This window comes from Nipponia nippon, unplaced genomic scaffold, assembly GCF_047370975.1.
Source record: "Nipponia nippon isolate SJK-2023a ecotype South Korea unplaced genomic scaffold, ASM4737097v1 scaffold_21, whole genome shotgun sequence".
Taxonomy (NCBI): Eukaryota; Metazoa; Chordata; class Aves; order Pelecaniformes; family Threskiornithidae; genus Nipponia; species Nipponia nippon.
Window position 1 is genome coordinate 175,339 of NW_028262338.1, and position 23,635 is coordinate 198,973.

Genomic DNA, 23,635 nt, shown 5'->3' on the forward strand with positions numbered 1-23,635 from the left:
CTATTGGAAAACTTCCTAAATTTACAAAAGTACTTGAAAAAATTACTGATTTCTGAAGTTTTACTTACAGTATCCCATTCCTCACACGGACATTCCCGTTAGAGAGAGAAGCTTTACATAAGGACTTTAGATGGTATTTACATGGTATGCATGGGGTGCTATTAGGAGAGAAAGTATCCACAGAAGGAAAGTGAAAGCACCCTACTGAAGACAGAGGCTTCAGAGCTTAACTTATACATTGAGTTCTGCAAATAATCCTCAAACAAGATACACAAGTTATTTTTCTTGCTTCATTAAGTTTTAAGTGGGAAACAAATCCAAGAAAGGTTCTTTTTTCCATAAAGGTCAGACTTGAATCAGTTTTAAATCCGAGTCACTTTTACCCCCCAACAACAGCTTAATACTTCTAAGGTATCTTCATATATGTTACAAGAACTCAAAATGACCTACTCGGATCAAAGCTATGCAGCCTCCTCACCTGCACCGTCTAAATCCCAGTTTTGAACTCCTTCAACAAGCATGCCAATTCAGTAATGTCACTGCTCCCAGTTTTAAAGGCCAGGCCATGTGTGTGCACAGAATAAGTGTGTCTTTATATTCCCCTTCCCTCCACACATACCCTTCTTTTAAGTGAATGTCACACTGATGGTTTGAGCTCTAAGCACAGGACTATGCTGCAACAGCATCATCCAGCTGTCCTTACAGCTGTATTTCAGGATCCTCTGAGATGAGGAAGGAGAGAGAAGAGCATCCCAATACCAAGCCCACAGGGGAGCAGCTGGGTAGGGGTAGCCCCAATTTAAATCAGAACACGAACTCATGAACCACCAGCTGTAGTTTTGCCTTGCGTTAATGCTCAAATGAACCCTTCCTCCCTCCAGACTGTAACTAGTTGAGTAGTGAAACCTATGTGCAAATTCGTAACTAAATATAGATGTTCTCCTAAATTTGGTAAATCTCTCCTTACCAAGGGGTTGCACTGCATATTTATATAATTATACAGTAGTATTTCACATCTTTACTTTCTACACGTATCATTAGAAAACGGTTACTGACATTTATTTTAGGTCATGTACTCAACTGGGTCAAGCTGCACTGAAGGAAAATGAGAGTTCTGCAAGAATCTTTAGAAATCAGTTCATTTTAAAGTATTATTGAATAGAAGTATTACCATAACTAGACAGATTGTTTCTGGCTACCACAGGCCAGACTTTCAAAGTTACTGAGATACTTACCAGGATTTTTCCAAGAATTTGATGCCTAATCAGGCTGGGCATGAATGAAGACCCTACTAAACAGCTCTCTGCATCCTTAAGAATCATCTCAATACTTCTGAAAACCTGAACCCATTATCCCTCGATGTTTTCCAATCAGTGAATAATTCTTGAAGAGAATTTTCCATTTTGTTCCACCTCTTACTTTCTCAACTTTGAAAGCACTAGTCAAAATAAGAAAAACATCAACTGCTAAACTGAAACTTAATTTTTTTCAGAGAAAAGGCTTTTCCGCCTAATATTATATACCTTAATTTGCATCAACTTTTTGAATTTCTATTCCTTATGGTCAAGAAAATGCTTCTATGTACATTATTTCAAAGATAAGACAGGAAACTAAAATGTATAAGCATTAAATTAATGTCAGAAGTCAAAAATATATTGTGTATACCACTTAAGAAGCAGTGCCATGTTAAGAAGGTTCACTGACATAGCAATGACTTTAATAGATTACATTGCCAATTTAAAACAAACTACCTATGTATTTACTCTGAATTCAAAACCCAGTTTAAAAATTAAGAGACCTCAGATTTGTGGGGGAAAAAAAAAAAAAAATTAAGCCCCAGACAAATCTCCCAGTACTGAACTGATCTGGAGTGCACGCCATTTGACTATTAATTCTACTCATTGTAGGAGGTAGGTTATGTCTGATTTTTAATTATGCTTTATGTAAATATCCCCAGAGGCTTATGCAATAGGTACAGGCTTAAGTAAGGCAAGCTGGTGGAGGCAGGCAGCCTGCTCTGTAGAGGGAAGCTGAAAGCTGCGTTGACTCCATAGCCAAGGGGTGGGTGAGCTCCAGTTGCCATTGAAGGCCTCCAAACCCCTGAATTACAGAACACAAGAGACTTGCTACATTCATACGCTCACCGCCAAAAGCCACTTACTGAACTGAGCTCCAAGATCCTCTGGTACTTTTGTCAGCACAGCTGGCTTCTCCTACTTGATTTACAACAGATCAGCAAACCACACAATCCTGCGAGCACTAACACTGCCATATTCATCACTTGCTTCAACTCTCTATTTCTACAGCCCAGTTTTCCATCATGACTGTTTTTGATAAGAACCTGAACTCTCTGTGACCAGAAGCCCTCAACCACCAAGGGCCCTATAGACTTCACATACATGCAGTATTAATCACCGCCCTGCCAGTATGCCTTCACCTTGACCTACAGGCTTCACAACTAGTATGGAGGAGGCTGTTTAATACTCATGCTTTTGGCACCACTTTAAGTGCCAGCAAAATTCACAAGGAGTGGTAGTAACATACTTAAAATTACACCAAAATCTCATTCTAAACAAGTCGCAAGCTGTGTCCAAACCCTAATCAGGCTTAGAAGCCAACCAAGCAACTATTTACACCAAGGTCAAAACCACCTCATCTCTCAGACTGCAACCAGTGGCAAGAGTTTGTCCAAATGCTCAAGAGAACCGTGGCTTCCCCCATTTTACACAGAAATAGCACAAAGCCTCCTGGCCTCGTCCTTCCATGCCCAAAGGCATGCTTCAGCTTGCAATTGTTTCTATTTGCATGTGATAATTTTAACCGGTAATTCTAGAAAATATTCTATACAGCTGCATTTAAATTTCACCTCGCAGACCTGATACAACTTATTTATATGGATCCACTTCAATCCCTGGTTTCCCAACCAGCAGCCTGATGACTAGTATAAGCGGGCACTGAGCTAGAAAACCAGAAAGCTTTGAATTTTTCTCCCAGTTCTGCAAGGCATGATAAATGCAGCACTCTCTTCACCTTCTTCAACTGTAAAATGGGGACAATACTCCCACTGTAAAGTACTTGAAGATCTCATGTAAGAAATGCTATATATTTTCAAAAAAGTTAAGCTAAACTATATTGCTCTCTTCATTCTCTAGATAAATACTTCATTACATTCTTCATCCTGCACTTCGCTGATGATTTTCTTTTCTAGCTAATTTGCCATTTTGACTAATCCAATTATTTTAGCATATTAAACTCAGACTAATACAAGGATACAAAACCTAAATACCACTCCAGACACACAGTAGAGCCTACAGAATATTGTACCATTATTTCTATTACTTCAAAAGTAGAGAAAAGAGTACAGATCAAGGCAGCATGGAAAACACTCACTTTATTTATTTTAATTCTCCCTTCTAGTTCTCACTAATTCCACTCACTGGTAATAGCTGAAGGCATACACCCAGATCAGTGACTCATGGCACAAGACCACAGTCCAAACAGTCACTGGGTTTTCAAAGCAGTGCTGTTCAAGAATTGCAATGTTCCATCCCAGGAGTTTAATTGCCTTTCTTTGTTAAAAAAAAAAAAAAAAGAGAGAGAAAAAAACAACAAAAAATAACACTGACAACAGGTGCTTCTTTAGTTCTCACACATACAGAGGGAAAAAAAAATTTGGAAAAAAAAAAAAAATCACTCTTGGTCCTTCCAGCCATACCCTGTAGTCTAGCAAGGCGGCACAGATGTGAGACACATCCTTCCCACCCATGCTTCTTCCCCAGGTTACCCTCCACAACCAGAAACACAAGACAGAAGAACTCCCCAGGCAATTTCAGGTTTGAGATTAGCCCAACTCCTCTACATGTGTTCTGGACATCTCCAAGTGTTTTAATTCCGACTTTTTTTAATTATATATTTTAAATAAGAAAGCTTTTCCCAGGTTTTTCAAACGACTAATTTTACTTTAACAGCTGTTTGGGAACCTTTTTTTTTTTTTCACCTCAATGCCAGCCTCCCAGACACATTATTTATAATAGGCTCTCTTTCTTAATACTTTCTATTAGTCAAAAGACCAATAGAGTGCTTAGTAAACACCTTAGCTGTTCAATCTTCACATCCTTTAAATAATGGGGAGGGTTCAAAAGGGATAAGCTTTCAAAGCAGAACTCTGCTCATCTTGTAAAGAGCCACAAACACTCCGATACAGCCCATTTTCCAGATTCTGCAGCTACTGCTTTGTATCTTCAAAGATACATTAAAACATGACATAAAAGACATCCTAGAGGTGGAAAGTCATAAATTACTTGCGTCCTATTCTATCTACAGTAGGCCTTCCAGCTCCCAAAAACAGGTGTGTACATGTACTCCCGTATCATATGTTCAGGATACCAATCACGCAAGGAGCGTTCACACACAAGCGCTCATCTGCCTGATCATTAGATTTTTAGTTTAGTTAAATGTCCTGCTGCTAATACAATTTTTAACTTAGGTTAGGTGTTCACAAAGTGCAAATGTGGGTCTGCATCAGTTTAATCACTTTTTTTATTCAGATAAGACCTATCAGTTTGGGTTTCAGGAGGGCTGGACAAAAGACGATCATCAATGGAAGGCAAAAAATTTAGACCCGGAGGATGAATGGAGGCTCCCTGACTTCCATTTCTCCAAAAGAAATGTGGACACGTACTGAAGTACCCACTCCTGGCCCCCAAAGAAAAAATTGTATGTATTGCCTTGGCTACCATCTTCTTCCTCCTACAGGAGCACGCAGAAGTACCAAACATTGGAACCGCAACAAGTTTGCAAGTGCTAGCCACTTTCTCCTGCTTTCCACTAAGACTACATAAGGGCCATGATGGCAGCTGTGACCTCGAGTCTCCTTTCTAGAAGAGGCAACTAAGGAAATAAGATTCACTCTTTGGTGTAGGATGAGTAGGCAGTAGCGACAGATAAAAGCCTTCATTTGTCTTCTCTCCCTAGGCTACATAAAGCAGTATTAGATGCAAGTTTACAGGCCCAACAATGCTCCATTTGGGTTGGGATAAGGCTCCAGTCCCTCCCCCACACCCTTCCCTAAAAACTCTCTGCAGGTTTGGAAGATCAAAGGAAGACACCTCCATTATCGTCTTCCATTTTGTTGGGTAAGAAATATTTCTATTGCATAAAAGTGTGTGTGCGTGTGTATCTCAGGAATTTAGCAGAGCCTGGGAATCCCGTATGCTTCCTCCTGAGTCCAGGGCAGCAACACCGGAGGCCGGAGGCTTTACTTTGTTCTCCGCTGGGTGGAGAATCTCACCTCCCCCTCCAAACCTGGTTCAAAGTGGAAACCACTTCTAGAGGTCAGGAGGCAGCAGCACGGGAGACATCTTTCCCCCACCCTCCGCAGGCATAGAGGCAGCGGCGAGCAGAGGGGCCGGCCGCCCCAGGAGGGTGCAGGCGGGGCGCCCAGCCCCCTTTCCCGGAGCCCGCCGGAGGGCGCGGCGGTGCCGAGACCCCCTCCCTCCTCCCCGGCCTCAGCAGAAGGCCCTGGGCCGCCCTGCCCGTGCGGGGCCGCCGGGACCCCGCCCCCGCGGCTCCGGTGCAGCCGCTCACGCCCATGGCGGCGGGGAGGCCCGAGCCGGCGCGGGGGGGAAGGGGGGTGCGGTGCGGCCCGCGACCCCCCGCGCCCGGTCGGGGCGGCGCCAAGCGCCCGGCTGGCGGCGACGAGCCCCGCGCGGCGAGCAGGAGGGCGGGCGCCGGCCCCGGCCGCCGGCCTGGCCTGTCAGGAAGCGGCGGAGGAGAGGGGAGGGCCGGGCCTGCCGGCGGGATCGCTCACCTCGGACACCTCGTCCTCGTCGCTGCCAGAGCCGCCGCCGCCCCCGCTCCGCAGCACGGCGGCCGCCAGCTTGAAGTCGAGGGCGGCCTCACCGGCCGCGGGCGCGCCGGGGCCTCCCGGCCCGCCGGGCCCGGCCTCCCCGAAGAGGCGCACGGCCCGCAAGCCCAGCGGGGAGGGCCCGGCCGCGGCGGGCGGCTCGGCGGCGGGCGGCGCGCGGGGAGCGACCGAGTCGATCTCCTCGTCGCCGACGGGGGCGGCGGTGCCGTCCGTGAGCATCGCGCTGATCCGGAGCCGCCGCCGCTCACAGAGCCCAGCCGTCTCCGTCCCCTCACGGCACCGCAGCAGCGCCACTAACTTCTCACACCCTACCCGGCCGGGGGCGCCGCGCCGCCCACCCGCCGCTCCGCCCGCGCCCATTGGGCGCGCTCGACGGACGGCGGCGCGCTATTGGGCGCGGCGCCCGCCACTCCGGGTCGCGTCACGCGCTCCCAGCATGCTGCCCTGAGAGCGCACGCCGAGGCGGTTAGCGCCCGCCGCCCCGCCCCGTTCCCCTGGCCTCGCTTCCTGAACTTCCCGGGACGTGATTGGTCTTCTGGAACATCAGTCATGTGCCTTGCCAGAGCTGCGGGCGTCGATGGGGCGAGAAGGGCTGTCGGTCAAAGCAAATCCGGGAGTTGCGGATTTCGATTGGTCGGAAGGCACATCGCTCACAACGCACGGCGTCTGGCGCCGCCCGATTGGCTCCTGCCCTGCCCTGGGCCCCCCTCCCCTTCGAACCCCTCTGAAGGTCTCCGTCAGCGCGAGAGATCGTCACACGCCCGCCTGTCCCGAGCGGCGATTGGAGCTGGGCGCTGCCTATCGAGGCGAACGGCCCGCCCCCTCCCTTCCCTCCCTCCTGTCCCGAGCGCGGGCCGCCATAGGCTGAGCGCACCGTCACTCCGCTCCCCTTGCCGCTCCGCCCGCTGTGACGACACCGGCGCGGCCACGTGGCCCCTGTCAGCGCCGCCGGCCGCGCCGCGGGCACCCGAGGGCGGGGCGGGGCCGGCGGCGCGCGGGCTCGGCGCCGTTTGTCACCACAGGCAGCGGCGGGACGCGGGCCGGCGGGACGGGAGAAGGGGCCACGGCTTTAACCTGACGGAGGGCAGGGTGGGGTGGGACACGGGAAGAAGCGTCGTGGGGTGAGGGTGGGGGACCCTGGGACAGGCCGCCCTGAGGGTGCCCCATCCCTGGGAGTGTTCAAGACCAGGCTGGACGGGGCATTGAGCCACCCGGCCTGGTGGGAGATGTCCCTGCCCGCGGTGGGGGCTGGGCAGTGAAGGTCCCTTCCGACCCAGACCACGCTGAGGCTGGATGGTGCCCGGCTGCCATCAGACCCACGTGTGCCGAGCTGGACAGGAGCAGACAGGCTGGCCCCAGCCCCGGCCTCCTCTGCCCCTCGCCTTGCCCTGCATCCTGGCTGCCGTCCTAATTCACGGAGATGTTGATCTCTGGTCCTTGGCAATGCATCAGCTCAGACTGGAGGGAGAAGTAAGAGGTGGACAAGACTGGCAGCGCTCCCAGCCCTTGCTCCCACTGCACTACCAGCTGCAGCCCCACCAAGCAGCTCAGTCCCAGCCCGGCTTAGCCTTACCTCAGGCCAGGCTTAGCCCCCTCACCAAAGCATCCCTGGGGATGGCTGTGAAAGAGCATAGCGCCCAGGACATCACCTACCTCCTCACCGTTGCTTTCTTCCACTTTCCGCTTCCCGGGCTGTTGCCCCTCTGCTTCCTTCCCAGCCATTTCAGGCAGGAGGCTGTCCAGCCAGCTCAGGTCGTGCAGGGAGAAGACACGCTCCAGCCCCTTCCGGATCCCCACCAGCACCAGCAGCTGGGGCCGGGGCAAAGCACAGATCAGCATCGCACAGTGCTTGGGGCTGGGGGCCAGGGAACAGGCAGCATGGTCCCTGTCACACCCGCTCTGTCCCCCTGGTAAATGCCAGGGAGGTGGCATGTCACCTCTCCTGCCTTGGTCCCAGGGGATGATACTCGCACAACGCCTGCAAAGCAGTGACAGCCCCACTGGCCCCAACCCAGGAGGTGAAGGCTGGTGGCAAAGCCATGTTGTGGCCCTGCAGAGACCCCATCAGCCCTCGGGAGTCTGAGCACCCACGTACATCACCCGCCAGGGTGTGCGTGCCTACCCAGGGCAGCGCCCACGTCCCTTGCCCAAGGCGAGCGCCTGGGCTGCAGCGATGCTCAGGGCACGTGGGGGCACCACCCAGCCCAGCACCAAAGCAGTGCCGCCCAATTGAAAAGGATGTCATACCATCACTGGGAAAACAATAGCAGCCATGGTGGACTTGAGGACCCAGAGCAGGGCTAGGCACAGCAGCTGGATGACGGTAAAGAGGTGCACCCGGCGCAGGGGCACGTGGCGGAGGTAGGGGAGGTCTGGCTGATGCTTGGCTGGCATCAGGAGCAGCCGCATGCGGTCCGTGAGCTGTAGTGAGAGGACGGCATGTGGGTCACACACCTCCAGCTTTCAGACAGCTCTCACCCACCTCCCTGTTGGGACCAGGGCTGGCAGGATGGGGTTTTGCCATTGTTTTTGCAGTTCAGCCCTCCTGCTGTCTGCGTTGGCCGCCAGTGTGATGGCTGGGCAGGTGAGTTTGTCTACAAGGCCTGGTACCACCATCGCCTCAGGCCAGGGGAGCACTTTCCAGGCAGACTAGATAGAAAGGGCTCGAGCTGGTCTTGAAAGGTTAATTGAGAGACCCCTTGATTCCCCTCCCTGCATGCAGGAGACTGCTGCTGCCTTTGTCAGACCACAACCCCAGATTCCTCACGCAGAGTGAGGAAGGGAAGGGGGTTTCCCAGCCTGTCATCCAGAGCAGGGTAATTGCAAGGAAAATGTACTGTTTAGAGGAAAAAAAGAGGTAGATATTTCTGGAGTGGGGATTTTTTTTTCCCCCTCCATGGGTTTCTCAGGAGAGGAACAGAGCTGGCACATCAGTGGCAATGCTAGGACCAAAGGGCCAGCAGGTCCCAGCTCTGCCTGCAGCTCCCAGATGGGGACATCCCTGTGGCTTTGAGAGCAAGTCTGGGTTATCCACTGGCCCCTCCACTTCTCCCAAATCACCTGATCCATCAGTGCAGAAATCGCTCATGCTCCTCAGCACCCCAGACACCTCTCTTTCCCTTTCCTCTGCCCCAGAAAGGTCTGTCTGCCCCTCCTTGTCCTGGGCCTGGCAGAGAGCAGACCTATGCCAGGCTGCATATCAGGCAGAGCTAAAATCCAGGCTCTGCTACGCGGTGAGAGTTGGTATCGAGCAAACCCTCTCATCCCCAAAACAGTGCCCACCAGCAGCCCCAGCACAGCCCCCGCTCACCTGGATGCTGTTCAGCGCCACCACGCCCATGTGCAGAAAGACCCCGTACAGCACCGGCATTGGGATGTGCTGCAAAACAGCAGGGCAAGGGGTCAGCAGGGCACAATTCCCCAAGAGGACTGTGCTTGCTGAGCGTTGATGGATCGATGGGACGAGGGACAGCAGGGTTAGGAACCCCACAGCCTTGCAGGATACGGCCACCCCCCTGCCTTGGGAAAGAGGCCAAACGCAGCAGCCAGGCTCCCTACCTTCAGAATGGGTGCCATGAAGATAGAAACCCCCGTCAGGACAAAGACAGCCAGACCGGTCAGCCTCTGCTCCCTGTGGGCAGCAGCACAGGTGTCATGGGTGCCCCGGGGTCCCTCAGGAGCCCACAGCCTCTGCCTGCCCTCCCAGCCCCCCGGGTCTCTGCTCTTTTCAGCTTTGATGGCCATGGGGACCAGTGGCATCGCCAGGGAGACACAAGCAGCCCCAAAGCTGGGTCTGCTGGCCAGCGTGGGCATTTCCCTGTCCCCTGGCTCCACAGCCACTGGCAGGGGGTCCCCAGGAGCAGGGTCTGGGCTCACTGCATACCTGATGCCCAGGAACTCAGGGTGCTCGCCAGGGGCCAAGGTTGCGCTCTCCTTCCTCAGGCTCTCCATGTGTGCCAAGGAGATGACGGTGGCCGAGACGTACCAGGGGAGGCCGGTGGCGGAGGTGACAACCATCAGGAGGGAGACACAGAGGAGGTCCAGGTGAAAGCCTGCTCCTTTCTGCAACGAGAGAGGCAGCAGGGCTGGAGGAGAGACGTCTCCCTGGCAGCATCAGAGGGGTGACAGCGGGTCTGCCCACCTTGTCGGCTGGTTCGGGGTGCCGCTGTCCCCTGGCTGCCCCCCTGGCCCACGTGATCCAGCCAGGACCTGGGTCCTCTCCATTGACTGGGTCCTGCCCATCCCCTGCTCACCTGCAGCTTGTATTCCCTGCGGTTAAGGATGACGGCTGTGATCTGCTGGTCCATGAAAATGAGGATGGTGACAAGGACAGCAGGCACTGCAGACACCAGGCAGACCCACCATGGGTTGGCTCCGAAGGGGAAGACGATCCAGCCCCGTGCTGGGTTCGTGGGCTGCGGAGAGCAGAAGGGTCATGGCAGCCGTCACCTGCCTGTGGGGTCTGCGGTGCAGCCAGGTGACGGGAGCAGCCCCAGGTGCCCAGGCTGGAGCCCTGCGGGTACCCAGAGATGCTCCACCTGGGGAGAAGAAGAGCATCATCTCTCATCCAAGGGATGCTCCTGGGCAGTGTGACCCACCAGCCCCCCACAAGGACACCCCAGCTGTGGTGGAGCAGGGGGATGCTCCTGGGCACTGCAAGCCAGGAGCCAAGCACATGCCCCCAGGAGTGGGTGGAAGAGGTGGCATTGGGCGTTGATGAGGGCAAGCCCAAGGAGGTGGCGGTGAGCATGGGCTGCTCTGAGGTGCTGCCAGCCCCCCTCCACACCCAGGGCAGGGATCCCAAGCCTGGACTTGAGCTTGTGGCTCTCGCTCCAGCATGAGCTGTACCATGACGTGGTTAGTCCAGGACCAAGCCAGGTTATTTACAGATCGTGGGATGGGCTGCAGTTCAACCCCTTCTTGCTTGCTGGGGCACAGCCCACATCCCTGTAGGGCTGGACCCGGAGGTGGGAAGGACAGCAGAAGCACAGCAGGGTGGCCGCTGTGGGGGCACAGACCCACCCCCCAACAGCACCGTGCCCACCCTGCCAGCACCTTCAGTTCACTGGGGACGAGGAGCTTGGGGGTCTCCAGGCCCAGGGCAGCGTCGATGGCGCAGGAGGCGAGGATGGCCAGGATGATGGCGAAGTCACTCACCAGCTTCCGCACCTGCAGATGGAGAGGGCTTGGCCTGGGCTAGCCAGGGCAGGGGGCTGCCCCAGGACCACCCCTGGGTCACAGCACCTGGAGCCATCCCCATGCTGCCAGGATGTGTGGCCATGCCGCCAGGGTGGCCAAAGGATGCTCACCCCCGCAGGGAAGTAGCGGCTGCTCCTGAAGCATTTGAGCACAGTGCAGGAGAGAAAGGTGCCCCCAAAGAGCAGGAAGGAGATGAGGGTGACATCAGGCACGTACTGGCAGCTGGTACCCAGGAGGTGCCCACCTCGACCCAGGCACTGCGTCCTGCTCAGCCCTGCCGGGGCAGCGGGAGGCTGCAGGGACAGGGCAGGTGGCGAGGAGGGGTCACACACGGACACCTCGGGCCCACCCCAGCCCCTCGCCTACCCGCCCAGGAGCAGGGGCTGTACCTGCTGGAGGGCCAGGGGTGAGGGGAGTGGCGTGTCATTCCCTGCGGAGCTGTGACCTGCAAGGGGATGGAGGCGTCAGGGTGCCAGCACCACGGGGACTCTCCATCAGGGATGACTGGGACTGTGCTGCCATCGGGGCGGCTCCCCAGGCTTTTCCCAAGGGCTCAGGGTGCTGGATGGGGCCCCATGGGACCCCTGAGGCCCCGGCACTGGCTGATGCCCAGGGACCACCAAGGGGGGATGCCCCTGTGAAGGGCTTGGCTGAAGCACGAGCCACTCAGAGGCACCATCAGCCCCAGGCTGTGACCGACACTGATGCTTTTGGTACACGGTGTGGGTCCCATTTGCAGGATCAGTGTGGACACATCTTCAGGCCCCAGGAAACACCCTCTGATTTACAGACTGGGCCAGAAACAGCAGTGCAAACCCACCCAGGTATCCACCTCCAGCCCCTGGAATCCCCATCCCAGAGCCACAGGAGTTGGACCAAGGCTCTCCTTGCTCCTGGCGCTGCCCTGTCTGGTGCATGGGCAGTGCCAGGAGGCAGGGACAGATGGACAGACAGCATGGAGGAGAGTGGAGGAAGGTTCTGATGTGGTTGGGCAGGTGAGGATGGGATTGAGCAGCCTCCTCCTCCTCTAGTGCCTTCCTCTCCCCCATCTAGCCAGGTGGCAGGGTCTCCGTGGGGTCCCAGGGGGGCAGCCCTCTGCTCCCCACCAGCCCCACGGCTGCTTGGGCTCACCAGGGCTGGACAAGTTGCAGATGCAGCTGTAGGAGGTGACGTTGTCCAGACGGTACTGCCAGTTGATGGGGAAGGCATCCGCCAGGCTCAGCATCTTCTTCAGGGAGTCATAGATGAATATCAAGCTGATGAGGGCACAGAAGCCTTCCTCGGTGAAGCGGGTGAAGTACCGCACCAGGTGGCTGGCTTCGGTGGCCACCAAGACCACACCGAAAAAGGCCACCCAGATCCCAATCCAGAGGCGAAACTCCAGGTAGTCCAGGCTGTGGTCCCTGGTGGGAAGGATGACCCAAAGCCTCAACAATGACACCTGCCTGGTGTGATGGTGGCCCATGCCCTGGCCAGGGGACAGTGGCCCGAGGAACCATCCCTGGCAGGGTACTTACTGGCTGAAGGAGAAGAGGAGGCGCTCGAAGACCAGTACGGGGCCAGTGCTGCTCAGGATGGTCAGGGGCTGGCCGGAAAAGAGGCAGAAGATGGAGCCAGCAAAGGCCGTGCCCAGGAAGCTCTCCAGCACCCCCTGAAACACAGCAGAGGGGTGCCAGGTGCCAGGCACATGGCAGGGACAGGGGTCCCAGACCTGTGCCGCACAGCAGCACAACTGCAGGCATCTGCATGCACCTCCCTCATCAGCGCTCGGGGACGACAGAGGCTGGGGAAGGATGCAGGATTTGGGCAATGCTCAGGATGCCCTGGGGGTACTGCTGGCTCCCTGGGCACCAGTGGGAGGTGGGCACCCAGGACACCTGTGGGCTGGGATGAGTGGAGTTGGTGCGGGGCACCCCGCAGCTGCACCGACCTGCATGTTGGCGGTGGCATCCCCCAGCATACCCCCAAAGGTGATGGTGTTAGTGACCGTCGCCAGGTAGATGTAGAGCACTGCCGAGAGACACTGGGGGTGCAGGGCATCAGAGAAGTCGCTGACATACCATGGCGCCTTCCTCCGGATATCTTGCAGCAGCCCCCCGAAAAGCCTGGGGCAGTGGAAGGAGATCTCAGAGCAGCCCCCTCAGCTGGCCATCACCCCCTGAAAGAGCTGCAAGGCAGGGGGTGGTCTCTTCCCCAGGAGACACCAGCCCAGAGTGGTTTGGACGTGGTGGCCTCATGTGCTGGAGAGAGCCAGCACCCTGCCCTGTATTTGGCATCCCGCTGCACCTCCCACCACCCTCGTCCTTCCAGGCACCCACCTTCCCGTCCTCTCCAGCTCCTCACTGGAGCGCGGGTGCCCCAGGCCAGCTCTGTGCCCAGCTGCTGCCATGTCCCCATTGCCATGGGACTGCTGATTCGGTGAGTACAAAGAGGTCCTGTGACAGATGAGAGCCTGAGATGACAGGCTTCAGGTTGGAGCCCTCAGGACCCAGCTGTGTCTAGGAGATGCTATGAGGCGACAGGGAGGATGGAGAGGGACAGGAGTGCAAGCAGGGCTGAGGGGACCTCGTGTATCCCCTGATAATGAGGAGGAGGAGAAACATCAGGAGGAGGAGGAGAGATGGGGGGTTGGACTAGATGATCTTCAAAGGTCTCTTCCAACCTGACCATGATGTCCTACAAGCAAGCCCTGGAGCCAGCCCTACCAGGACCTGTTTTGGTGGAGGAGCCAGGCAGAAATGGAGGTGTCCTACTCGGAGGATGAGTTTCACATCCGAGTGCTAAAACCCAGCGTTCCCAGCAGCTCCTGCCTGAAGAGCACGTGGGGCAGTTTTGCCATCCCCTGCCAAGTGGGACAGCAGGACTAACAGCAGACGGGATCAGAGCTGTGGTCATCAGATGGAGCTGCAGAGGAGCTTGGCTGGGAGGACCTCACTGGAAAAGGTTGGCTCCTGGGTGGCTTCATCCCCGTGGAGATGGAGGCTTCAATGTCACAGGCAGAGGTCTCCACCTGGGACCCTGCAGAGGGGCTGGCAGTGGCTGCGGATGCCCTCATCCAGCCTACCTCCTGTGTGGAGATGGCAGACACCTCGGTGGAGGAATTCGGGCACTCGGGTCCCATTTCCTGGGAGGAAGCACAGTCAGCTCATCCAGGAACACCTCCATCCCTGCAATGAGGTCCTCTCGGTGCTCAGCCTGCCGGGCAACCCTTTGGAAGAGCTGCAGGGAGATGCTGTGGTTAGCCACCACGTCCCTGCGTTCAGCCACTCAGAGCCTTCCTCCCAGCCTGCAGCCATCACCGAGAAAGGCACCCATACACTTCAGTGCAATGGGTGCACCTACATCCTACAGAGCCCCCCAAACCTTTGTTTTCTTATCCTGGGCAATGGAGACCACCAGCTCAGCCCATCCTCTGCCTCCCCTGCTGCAGCCTGCAGAGGAGAGGAGCCCCGGTGTCTTCAGCCTAGGCCTTATCCCACGCATGGGTGCTGCACCAGGCTCACCTCATCCGTCAGCAGTGTGGCCATGGCCCTGCCAACCTCATGGTAGGCTTTCACTTCGGCTCGGGGACCCAGCATAATGAAGAGGAACCTGTGAGTGACACAGCACATCTCCTGAGCAGCCCTCTCCTCGCTGGGGGATACTTCTCCTGGGGGAGACCATGGTGCTGAGGGCATGCTGGGGATGGTGGCTGGGCAGGCTTGGGGGGCTGCTGCCACCCTAAGGGGTGGCCCCCCTAAGCAGGGGGTCGGGGGCAGAAGACAAGACATGTCTGCTGCCCACTGCATGGAAACCCCATGGGAGACCATGGGACATCGGGACACTGGCTGGATCACAGGGTCTGAAGAAACCTGGGCTGGGGGTGAGGGGACAGGTCTTTGGGGCAGAGGAAACATCCTCAGCTGGGGATGTCTCTGGGGTCATGCTCTCAGCTGGGGGTGTCTGTGGGGTCGAGCTCTAGGATGGGGATGTCTGTGGGGTCATGCTAATGGGAACGTTGCTCGCAGGCAGGATGCAGGAGCGTTAGCATTGGGAAGGAGATCTTGCCAGTGCACGGGCAACAGGTTTGATAGGACTATGGGGACATGGGAGGAGATTGGAAAGAGGGCTCAGAGTCCTTGAAGAAATATGGCTAAAATCCCACACCTCAGAGGACGCTGCAAAATAATAAGGTGTCCAAAAGGACAGCCCATCCAAATATTTAACCAAGCCCTCCACTCTTTTCCAAAACTGGCAAAAACAGATACTGTCCTGATACCCTGAGGCTGCGGTGCGGTTCCAGTGATCGTACCCCAAGCAAACCTCTAGAGAGGGGGTAAGGAAACTCCTCTGACAGCATGAGCAGGGCTGAAGGTGCCTTGACAGGACCTGCTGCAGCCCTGACACGGGGCATCAGTGCTGGAGGTCTCCCAGAGCCTGCTCCAAGGGGGTCAGGAGGTGATGGTAGCCACCTGGGATTGCTTTCACTCAGATGTCTTCATCAAGACAATGCAAAAACCTTAAGATCCTAGAGATGGACCTGGGTGGGAGATAGCCCCGAGACGGTGGCTGCACTTGCGGGACAGCCCAGGGCAGCCAGCAAAGGGGATGGCACTAAGGGCGAAAGGTAGGGACAAGCTCTCCTCCCCCTCCTGTTTGGGGGAGGAAAATACAGGGCAAGGGGTTGTTGTGAGCCCCTCGAGACCCGTGACGGCTCCCCAGGGGCCTGCCACCCATGTCCCACCAAGGAGAGAGCAGGTGGATGGATGTCCTGCTCCACCCAGTTCCTGCAGGATGGGTGCTCTGGGCAGAATGACCAGGAGGTGGCAATATGTCTCCTGATCCCCACCTGCCTCCTCTGCACACTCCCTAAAGAAGTCCCCAGCTCAAGGACCATTTCCCCTTACAGCTTCAGATGATGTGTTCCTCAACTGTGGAGAAACACCTCCTGCCCTGCTCCTTTCCCTGTATGCCAACAGTGCCACAAGAGCCACACCAGCGCTCAGGAGAGCATTGCAGGCAGCAGGAGGGCAAAGAGGCTCCTGCAAACCTGCAAACCCGCGTCCCTTCCCAGCCACGAGCCCCCATGCTCCCAGGCAGTAAGTGGAGGGTGCCCAGACCTTCCTAAGGAGGAGAGTGAATGCAGCGCCCAGGCAAGGATAACCCAGGGGATGTTCCCCCCAGGCTGCCCAACAGATGCTCCACTCTCAGCCCATCCTGGAATGTTCCTAAAGAGCCAGGAAAAGCAGGAGGGGAAGCAGGGTTCTGGGACTGCATGTGGCATTGGGTCCCATACCCTTTGCTTTCACCAAGCAAAGCCTTACCCTGTGTGGGAGGGAGCAGGGAAACAGGGACGAAGAAGGGTGCAGGGCCATTGGCTGTGCTCCATTTACCTGCTGGGGAGAGTGACTTCGGCCAGCGAGCCGAGGGCCACCCCCTGCCTGAGGCGGATGAAGGCGGTGAAGGGCTTCTCCAGGAATTCAACTTCACCGACAGCAACATGGGCTGCTTCAGCCCCTGGCGGGACCTTCTTCTTAAATCGGTTTCTCAGCTGAAAGGAAAGGGATGCAGCAGCTGGGCACTTGGGATGCAGCAGCTGCTCTCAGCCCAGCTCCGTCCTGCCTTACCTGCTCCTTAAGAGGCATTTCGGAGAGCTGGACTCTGGGCTCAGACCAGCTTTTGGCCTTCCCTGCAAAGAAAGGGAACAAGCAGCAAAATATGTGTGCAAGCAAACGGCCAGCATGGGTATTGCCCCAGGCTGGTGGCAGCAGGGGGATGCCCGGTGGGACAGTAATGTCGCCACCCATGGCCGGGCGCCATGCCTACCTCGGCAGGGAGAGAGGCCAAGCTCAGCGAGGAGCCACAGCAGGGATTTGGTGGGCTGATGCTGTGGCTGGCGGAGCAGGAGGGCTGCCAGGCTCTCCCTCAGCTCAGGCTGCAGCTCTGCTTCCTTGGGCTGCCCAGAAAGTGCCTTATCTAAAACAGGGGTGAGGACAGCCCTGAGTCCCCCTGGTTCACTGCCCAGTGGGGGGCTGCCCAGGGAAAAGCCCACTTTGCTGGAGCAGCAGACAGCCACCCCAGGTACCCAGCTATCATGCATCACTGCTTTTATATAGGGACCTCCTGGTGGCCTGGTCCTTCTCTGGTGACTAGCCCATCCCAGGAGGTGACCTTTGCATTCCCCACATACCGATTATTTCCTTGAAACTGGTGGCATCCAGATCCAGGAGCATCGTCCCTTTCTGCAGGCACGTCCTCAGCTGGAAGAGGCTGTGCAGGGGAAGGGCTGGGACGTGGGGTGCACTCCAGCGCTCCCCACCATCCTCCACTTTCTCCTCAAACTTTATCCACCTGCCCGGGGAGATGTTCGGGGTCAGTGGCAGGATAGTCCCATGCCCTGTGCCAGGCAGCGGGAGCTGGAGCTTGGGTCCATCTCTGAGCTTGGCATGGGGCTGGCACATGCCGGGAGGGGTTGGGTGGGCTCACAGGGGCCTGCAGTGGGCTTGCAAAGCAGGGGCAGGTGGGAAGCCTCAATGGTCACGTCCCCATTCCTGCTGACCCACACGTTGCTCCGATCTCCTGATCAGGGGGATTTCACCAGCCATGGAATCACAGAAGGGTTTGGGTTGGAAGGGACCTTCACAGACCATCCAGTCCCAACCCCCTGCCATGGGCAGGAACACCTTCCACTAGATCAGGTTGCTCAGAGCCCTGTCCAACCTGACCTTGAACAATTCCAAGGGTGGAGCATCCACAACTCCTCTGGGCAACCTGTCCCAGTGTCTCACCGCCCTCAGCATAAAACATTTCTTCCTTATGTCCAATCGAACCCTGCCCCCTTTCAGTTTAAAACCCTTGCCCCTTGTCCCATCACTGCAGGCCCTGGTAAAAAGTCTCTCTGTCTTTCTTATAAGTCCCCTTTATATACCGAAATGTATGGTCTCCCCAGGTTCTCCAGGCCAAACAGCCCCAACTCTCTCAGCCTCTCTCCATAGCAGAGCAGTTCCAGCCTTCAGACCATCTCGGTGACCCTCCTCTGGACCCACTCTCACAGGTCCATGTCTGTCTTGTACTGGGGACCCCAGAGCTGGATGCAGTGCCTCAGGGGTTCTCAGGAGAGCAGAGCAGAGGGGTTCAATCTCCTCCCTCACCCTGCTGGCCATGCTGTTGGTGATGCAGCCCAGGATACGGTTGACTTTCTGGGCTGCGAGCGCACAGTGCCAGCTCATGTCCCATTTGTCACCCACCAGTACCTCCAAGTCCTTCTCCGCAGGGCTGCTCCCAACCCACCTGTCTGGGGGTTGCCCTGCTGTTAGCAGAGCTTGCTGCAGTGAAAACAGAAGTGTCTTGAGCTGTTTGCCACACTTAGGCCGTGCCAAATATTTTAATGCTGGGTGCAGACAGAGCTTCCCTTTGTCCCCATGGGTGGGCGCGCTGCTGCAGGGTGGCTCGGTGTGCTGCACGGGGAGAGCGTGCTCTGGCAGAGCAGGCTCCTGCCGACAGGCAGTCATGGCAGGGAGAAGAGGGCTGGGTGCTGGGGAGAGCTGTCACAGCCACAGCCCAGTGGCTTTGCCCCCCCGAGACCCTCCAACCCCCCAGGGCAGACCCATTGCTGCCCCCAGACCCCTGCGACCCATGTCTCTGTGCCCCTGCCAAGCTGCGGAGGGGCAGTGTGGGGTGAAGGGACATCCCAGCCACATTTCTGCCCCACACCAGCACCCAGCGGGCCCTGGCTCCTCTCCATCAGGCCCCATCAGCCCCAGCCAAGCCTGCCCTGACCTACCTGCCCTGGCCGCCTCCTGAGATGTGCCAGGCAGCCAGATCTGGGGAGCATCAAAGCACTGTCCCAGCCCCAGCGCAGCCTTGGAGAGGCAGCAAAGGCAGGAGCAGAAACAAGGGCACTGTTCCTGTGCAGGGTCACTGCTTGCGCCTTGCCTGACACCCTGCTCTCTCCCATGAAACGAGTCACCCTAAGCCAGGCAGAAGCAGTGCAGGCACAAGCTGGGGCAGAGGGCAGCAAGCAGCCCTGTTTTGGGGCTGGGGCTGAGGCTGAGGAACCACCAGCCTTGGGAGATGCCGTGGGCTCCATCAGAGCTGGGCTTTCAAAGGCTGGGCTTCCCAAAGCATTGCCAGGCAGCTTGGCCATTACAGGTGTGCCTACCTGGCCGTCTCTCTCCACTCTAGCCCCGCTGGGGTGCTAAGGAGTTGGTTGAGCTGGATGAAGAGCAGCGGGCATGTGGCATCCCCCCGTTCCTCCTGCTGCAGGGTGGCACCAGCTTGCTTGGCCACTGGGGCCATGCTGGAGGGGAAGGTGCTGCAGCCGAAAGCCTGGTAGGGAGCTTCGGGGTTCCTCCTCTCTGGTCTGGGCTGTGAGCAGGCGTCTGCTACCTGGAGAGCCGCGCCAGCTGCCCCAGGCATGTGGGCTCACGTGGCCACCAGCACTGGCAGCCACAGGTGTGGGCTCCCCTCTGGAGTTGCCAGCACTGGCAGGATCCCACTCATCCCCCACCTTATAAAAGCTGAGAACCAGTTTAAACTGGCCACAAACCAATACACGGGAGCCAAGCCCAAGACAATGATCTCAAAACACTGGGGCCAGCCCCACGGGTCCCAGCGGGGCCAGCTCCTGCCACCCCCGGCCGCCCACCTGGGCCAGAGACCAGGGGACACCCCTGCCTCCTTCTAGTGACCCGCGGGGACAATGCTGCACTGGTGCTCCCAGGGGAGCAGCATGTCCCCAAGCCTTCCCACAACCTGCAGTGCTTTGGACTTGGACAGCAAGGCCAACCCCTGGACAACCCCGGTGGCAGCATCAGTGCCTGCGCCAGGGTGCCTGTTCCCATGGCTGGAGGGGTGGCACAGCCCTGTGGCAGCTCTTCCTGGGAAAGGGGATGTGGGGATGTGCACTGAGGAAGGATGTGTCACCGCTGAAGAAATCCAGAGTGGGGCAAGAGGGGGCTGCCAGTGGCGGGGCTCACGGCAACAGCCAGAAGCGCGTCAGGGCTGCGGCCATCCTGGCGTATGAGGGGCATCTGCAGATGTTGCAGCATGTGTGGGGAGGAAGGATGCAGGCAGAGCCGCATAACCCTGCCAGGCACAGGGAGATGGCACGGCCAGCATGGTGCTGCTGGTGGAGAGCAGTGCCCCATGCTTGCTTTGCCTGCGGCATGTTTGCCGCCACTGTTACCGGGCTTGGCTCCATGCAAACAAACAGACAGGTTGTGTGCAGTGCAAACACGGTGGCAGGCAACACAAACACCCAGCCAGCACAGGCAGGTTGTGCTGGAACCCACTGGCCCTGGGCAGGATTCAGCCTGAGGAGCAGCCCGGCACAGGGCCAGGGGCCACCGTGGCCCAAGTCATGTTTTGGGGGAGTGCGTGTGGCCGTGCGCCGGTCCCTGGGCTGCTGGTACCTGCCCTGCAGCGGATGGACTGGGAGCTGAGGCTGGATCTGGCCCTGGGGGAGGCAGGGGAGGGGCAGCCCTCCCCATCAACCCCACTATCCCGAAGTACAACCAAACCTCCCCTGTGCCCATCCCCTGCCCCATAGCTGACTCCTGGGGCTCCTTCCAGCCCCACAACCAGCTTCACTCTGGCACCAGCAGCTGCCCAATGGGGCCAGCCTCATCCTGCATCCCTTTAGTGCAGGCAGGAGAGGTGAAGGCAGCAGCTGACAGCATGGCGGGGGTGAAGGCACGCCCAGGGCACCCCAGGTGCCGAGGCATCCCCCGGCCGCGCAGCACCAGGTTTGGCTTAGGCCACCCCTGGCTCCTTGGAGACCCCCAGCAACTCTGGGAGAGGTGTCGGGTGGGGACAGGGTGGTGGCGGGGTGGGGGAGGAGCGCGGGGAGGGTTCGGGGCTGGGGCTGGGGTCAATGCCCAGATCCTGCTTCACTGGGGTGTGATTTCTCCGCGGATGCAGGAAGGAGGGAGCCTGCCCCGAGTGGGGGGCTGTGTGCTGGGGGGGGGCACAGGGTGTGGGGGGTCACAGGGCATGGGGGTGCCGCACGGCGCAGGGGGGGCAGAGGGTCTGGGGGCTTACACAGGGTGATAGGGGTCATGTGGAGTGATGGGGGTTCACACACCGTGATGGGGATTCAGAGGGCATGGTGGGGGTCCACAGCAGGGGGGGTCACATGGCAGGAGGTCACATTGCATTGGAAGTCACACAACTTGGGGGAGGTCGCCCAGCATGGGGAGGGGTCACAGTGTGGTGGGGGTCAGGTGGAGGGGTCACATGGTATTGAGGTCACATGGCATGGAGGGGGCGTCACACAGCATGGGGGGGTTCACATGGCACGGGGGGAGTCACATGGTGGGGGGGCTCACATGGTGTGGTGAGGATCGCATGCATGGCAGGGGGTTCAGACAGCGTGGGGGGGGTCAGTCAGTGGGGTGGGGGGTCAGGCAGTGGCAGGGGTCACACCTTGGGGGGGGGGCCTATCTGGCCAGCCATTCCCTGGCTCTGCCATGCTTGCCCTCCCCCAGCTTCGGGGCTGCCACAGGTCCCCCCAGTCCAGTCCCCCTTGCCTGCGTGGAGGCCTGGGGACTTGAGGGTGGCCTTGGTGGGCTGCCCTGCACCCCTGCCCTGCCCTGTGCCCCATCCTCCTACCTCCAAAACACCGTTTCAGTGCTGCCCAGGGCCACCCTCCCAGGTAACCGATGCTGCCCATGGGGCCAGATTCTGGCACCTGCCTCCCTCTTGGCCTTTGCCCCCCCAGCCGCGCTTCCTGTGTCTCGCCAGCTGCTCTCCCTGTGCCCGCCAGGCTGTTTGCTCTGTGATATCAGTGTATGCCCAAGGCGGGTGCCACGGTGCAGGGGGGTGCCCTTGGCCGGGGTGGGGACCATGGAGAGACCCCTGGCAGCAGGACCCACGGATGAGGGGAGCCAGGGAGGTCCCAGGGCACCCAAACCTTCCCAGGGGTCCACCTCCCCCTCCTGTGGGGGCTGCCCCAGCATGGCCCCCAGCATGGGATGGTGCACAGCTGGCAGCGGCGTGCAGGCAGGGAGGCTGTGGGTGGCTGCAGAAGGTGGGCAGGGGGTGGCTGCAGAGGCTGTGGGAGGCTGTGGCAGGCAGAGGGGAACAGGCAGCAGAAGGCAGCAAGGCAGAGACAGGGAGGCAGGCAGCGGGAGGCAGGCAGCGGGAGGCAACCTGCAACCCCCCTGCCCTTGCCCGCTGCCAGCTCTCTGCCCACAACCTCCCTGGCAGCTGACATGAGCTGGTGCCTCCCTCTCCAGAGGTGCCAGGTCAGCCAGCAAACACTGCCCGTGCACGCCTGTCCTCGGGGACGTGGCAGGGAACTGGCAGTGGGGAAAAATCCCATCTGCATGTGGGGACCTAGCAGGGAGCCACCACGTGGGGCTCTCCAGGGACACAGCCCCTTGGCCGGGCCACCACTGACCTGCCTTGTTCTGCTGCCAAAGTCTTTCAGGCTGCTGATGGCCGGAGGAGGCGGAAGGAAAAACATCCAGCAAACAATTGCAAAAGTCAAGTCTGAGCAAGAAGGAGGGTGTGAGCAGGGGGGGTGCCAAATCCGGCAGTATTCCTTGGAGACGCCAGCAACAATGGCAGGAATATTTAATCATGCCTTGCTGAACCCAAACCGGCAGCAGGGCTGGGGTCTCGGGACCTCGAGGAACCAGCAAGGGGCCACAGCTGACCTGAACATAAGCTGGGACAAGACTGTGCTCTCCCAGTGCGGGCACCAGCAGCATTTTCTGGGCTGTCACCTGCCCCAAGGATGAGATCAAACATAACAAGCAGTCGCCAGCACGATGAAGGGGACAGAGAAGCACTGGCAGTCCGCAAACACAACAGCCATGGGCTAGGACGGAGGAGACAAGGACAGTGGCCGACTAGGAGGCGATTGTGAGACGAATCTGTGACTGAACAGGTCGGACTCTCCATCGGGGCACAAAGGTGGCCTTGTGGACAAAAAGGGTCCCTGCCACCACCTCAGCCTGCCACCGCCACCCCTCTCCCATCACCAGTACATGGTGGCACATGGCTGGAAATCTGTCCCTTATCAGTGTACCACCCCATCACCAGGGCCAGGAGGAGGTTTTAGCTCTGAACCATGAGGTCCTGCCTCTTGCCTGATGTTCTTTTTGCAGGGTGTGCTTGCTCAAAACCTCCCAGGTGACCTTTGGCACTAGTCCCACCAGCGGGTGGACTCCTTGCAGCAGCGTGCCACATGCCACGATGCGCAGTGTGATCCCCCCTCTTCTTTCCCTGCTTGATACCAGTGAATAAAGTTTCCAGTCTCCTTTCCCTAAGCCATCTCCTCCCCTCCACAGCTTTAGCGCAGCCCTAAAGGGACCATCATCTCCCCTGGGCTGCCCACCCAGCCCAGGGTGCCCACAGCGCTGGGTGCCCCGGGCGGGGGACAGGGGAACGGTACCGGTACTGATGACCCCATCCCCGGCAGCCCCGCAGCGAGTGGTCCCCCGCGGCTCCCCCCACCGCGCCGGCCGGTGGGACCCCCCCGTGCCGGCCGGGGAAGCCCTTCCTGGGGGCGGGGAGGCCCGGCCGCTCCGCCCCGCCCCGCCCCGCCGCCCGCCGCCTTCTACCCGCCGCGGGGCCGCGCCGCTA

The 23,635-nt window shown here is 58.1% G+C and overlaps 2 protein-coding genes across 19 annotated transcripts in view; both read right to left on the reverse strand.

Annotated features, from left to right (window-relative positions):
- ANKHD1 (ankyrin repeat and KH domain containing 1) overlaps positions 1-6,595 on the reverse strand; it is a 122,409-nt gene extending 115,814 nt beyond the window's left edge. For 9 of the 18 annotated variants that reach the window (XM_087760101.1, XM_087760094.1, XM_087760096.1 and 6 more), the window contains exon 1: positions 5,810-6,577. In XM_087760101.1, coding sequence (XP_087616227.1) covers positions 5,810-6,226 — 417 coding nt within the window. In that variant the 5' untranslated portion in view covers positions 6,227-6,577. Of the gene's footprint in view, positions 1-5,809 lie in introns of all 18 variants that reach the window. The other 9 variants (XM_087760098.1, XM_087760095.1, XM_087760092.1 and 6 more) reach the window with 4 other exon arrangements.
- Positions 6,596-6,748: 153 nt separating this feature from the next.
- Positions 6,749-19,503, reverse strand: SLC4A9 (solute carrier family 4 member 9). Its single transcript, XM_087760110.1, has 21 exons — positions 19,206-19,503; positions 17,235-17,395; positions 16,871-17,020; positions 16,672-16,733; positions 16,438-16,595; positions 14,569-14,656; positions 14,130-14,284; positions 13,384-13,500; positions 12,996-13,170; positions 12,583-12,716; positions 12,197-12,468; positions 11,455-11,510; positions 11,176-11,358; positions 10,922-11,035; positions 10,120-10,281; positions 9,750-9,928; positions 9,425-9,497; positions 9,177-9,245; positions 8,114-8,287; positions 7,520-7,675; positions 6,749-7,324 (listed from the first exon to the last, which is right to left on the reverse strand). Exons 1-21 carry the CDS (start codon positions 19,460-19,462, stop codon positions 7,274-7,276), a joined length of 2,946 nt encoding a protein of 981 aa, XP_087616236.1. The 5' UTR covers positions 19,463-19,503; the 3' UTR covers positions 6,749-7,273.
- Between the last annotated feature and the right edge of the window lie 4,132 nt (positions 19,504-23,635).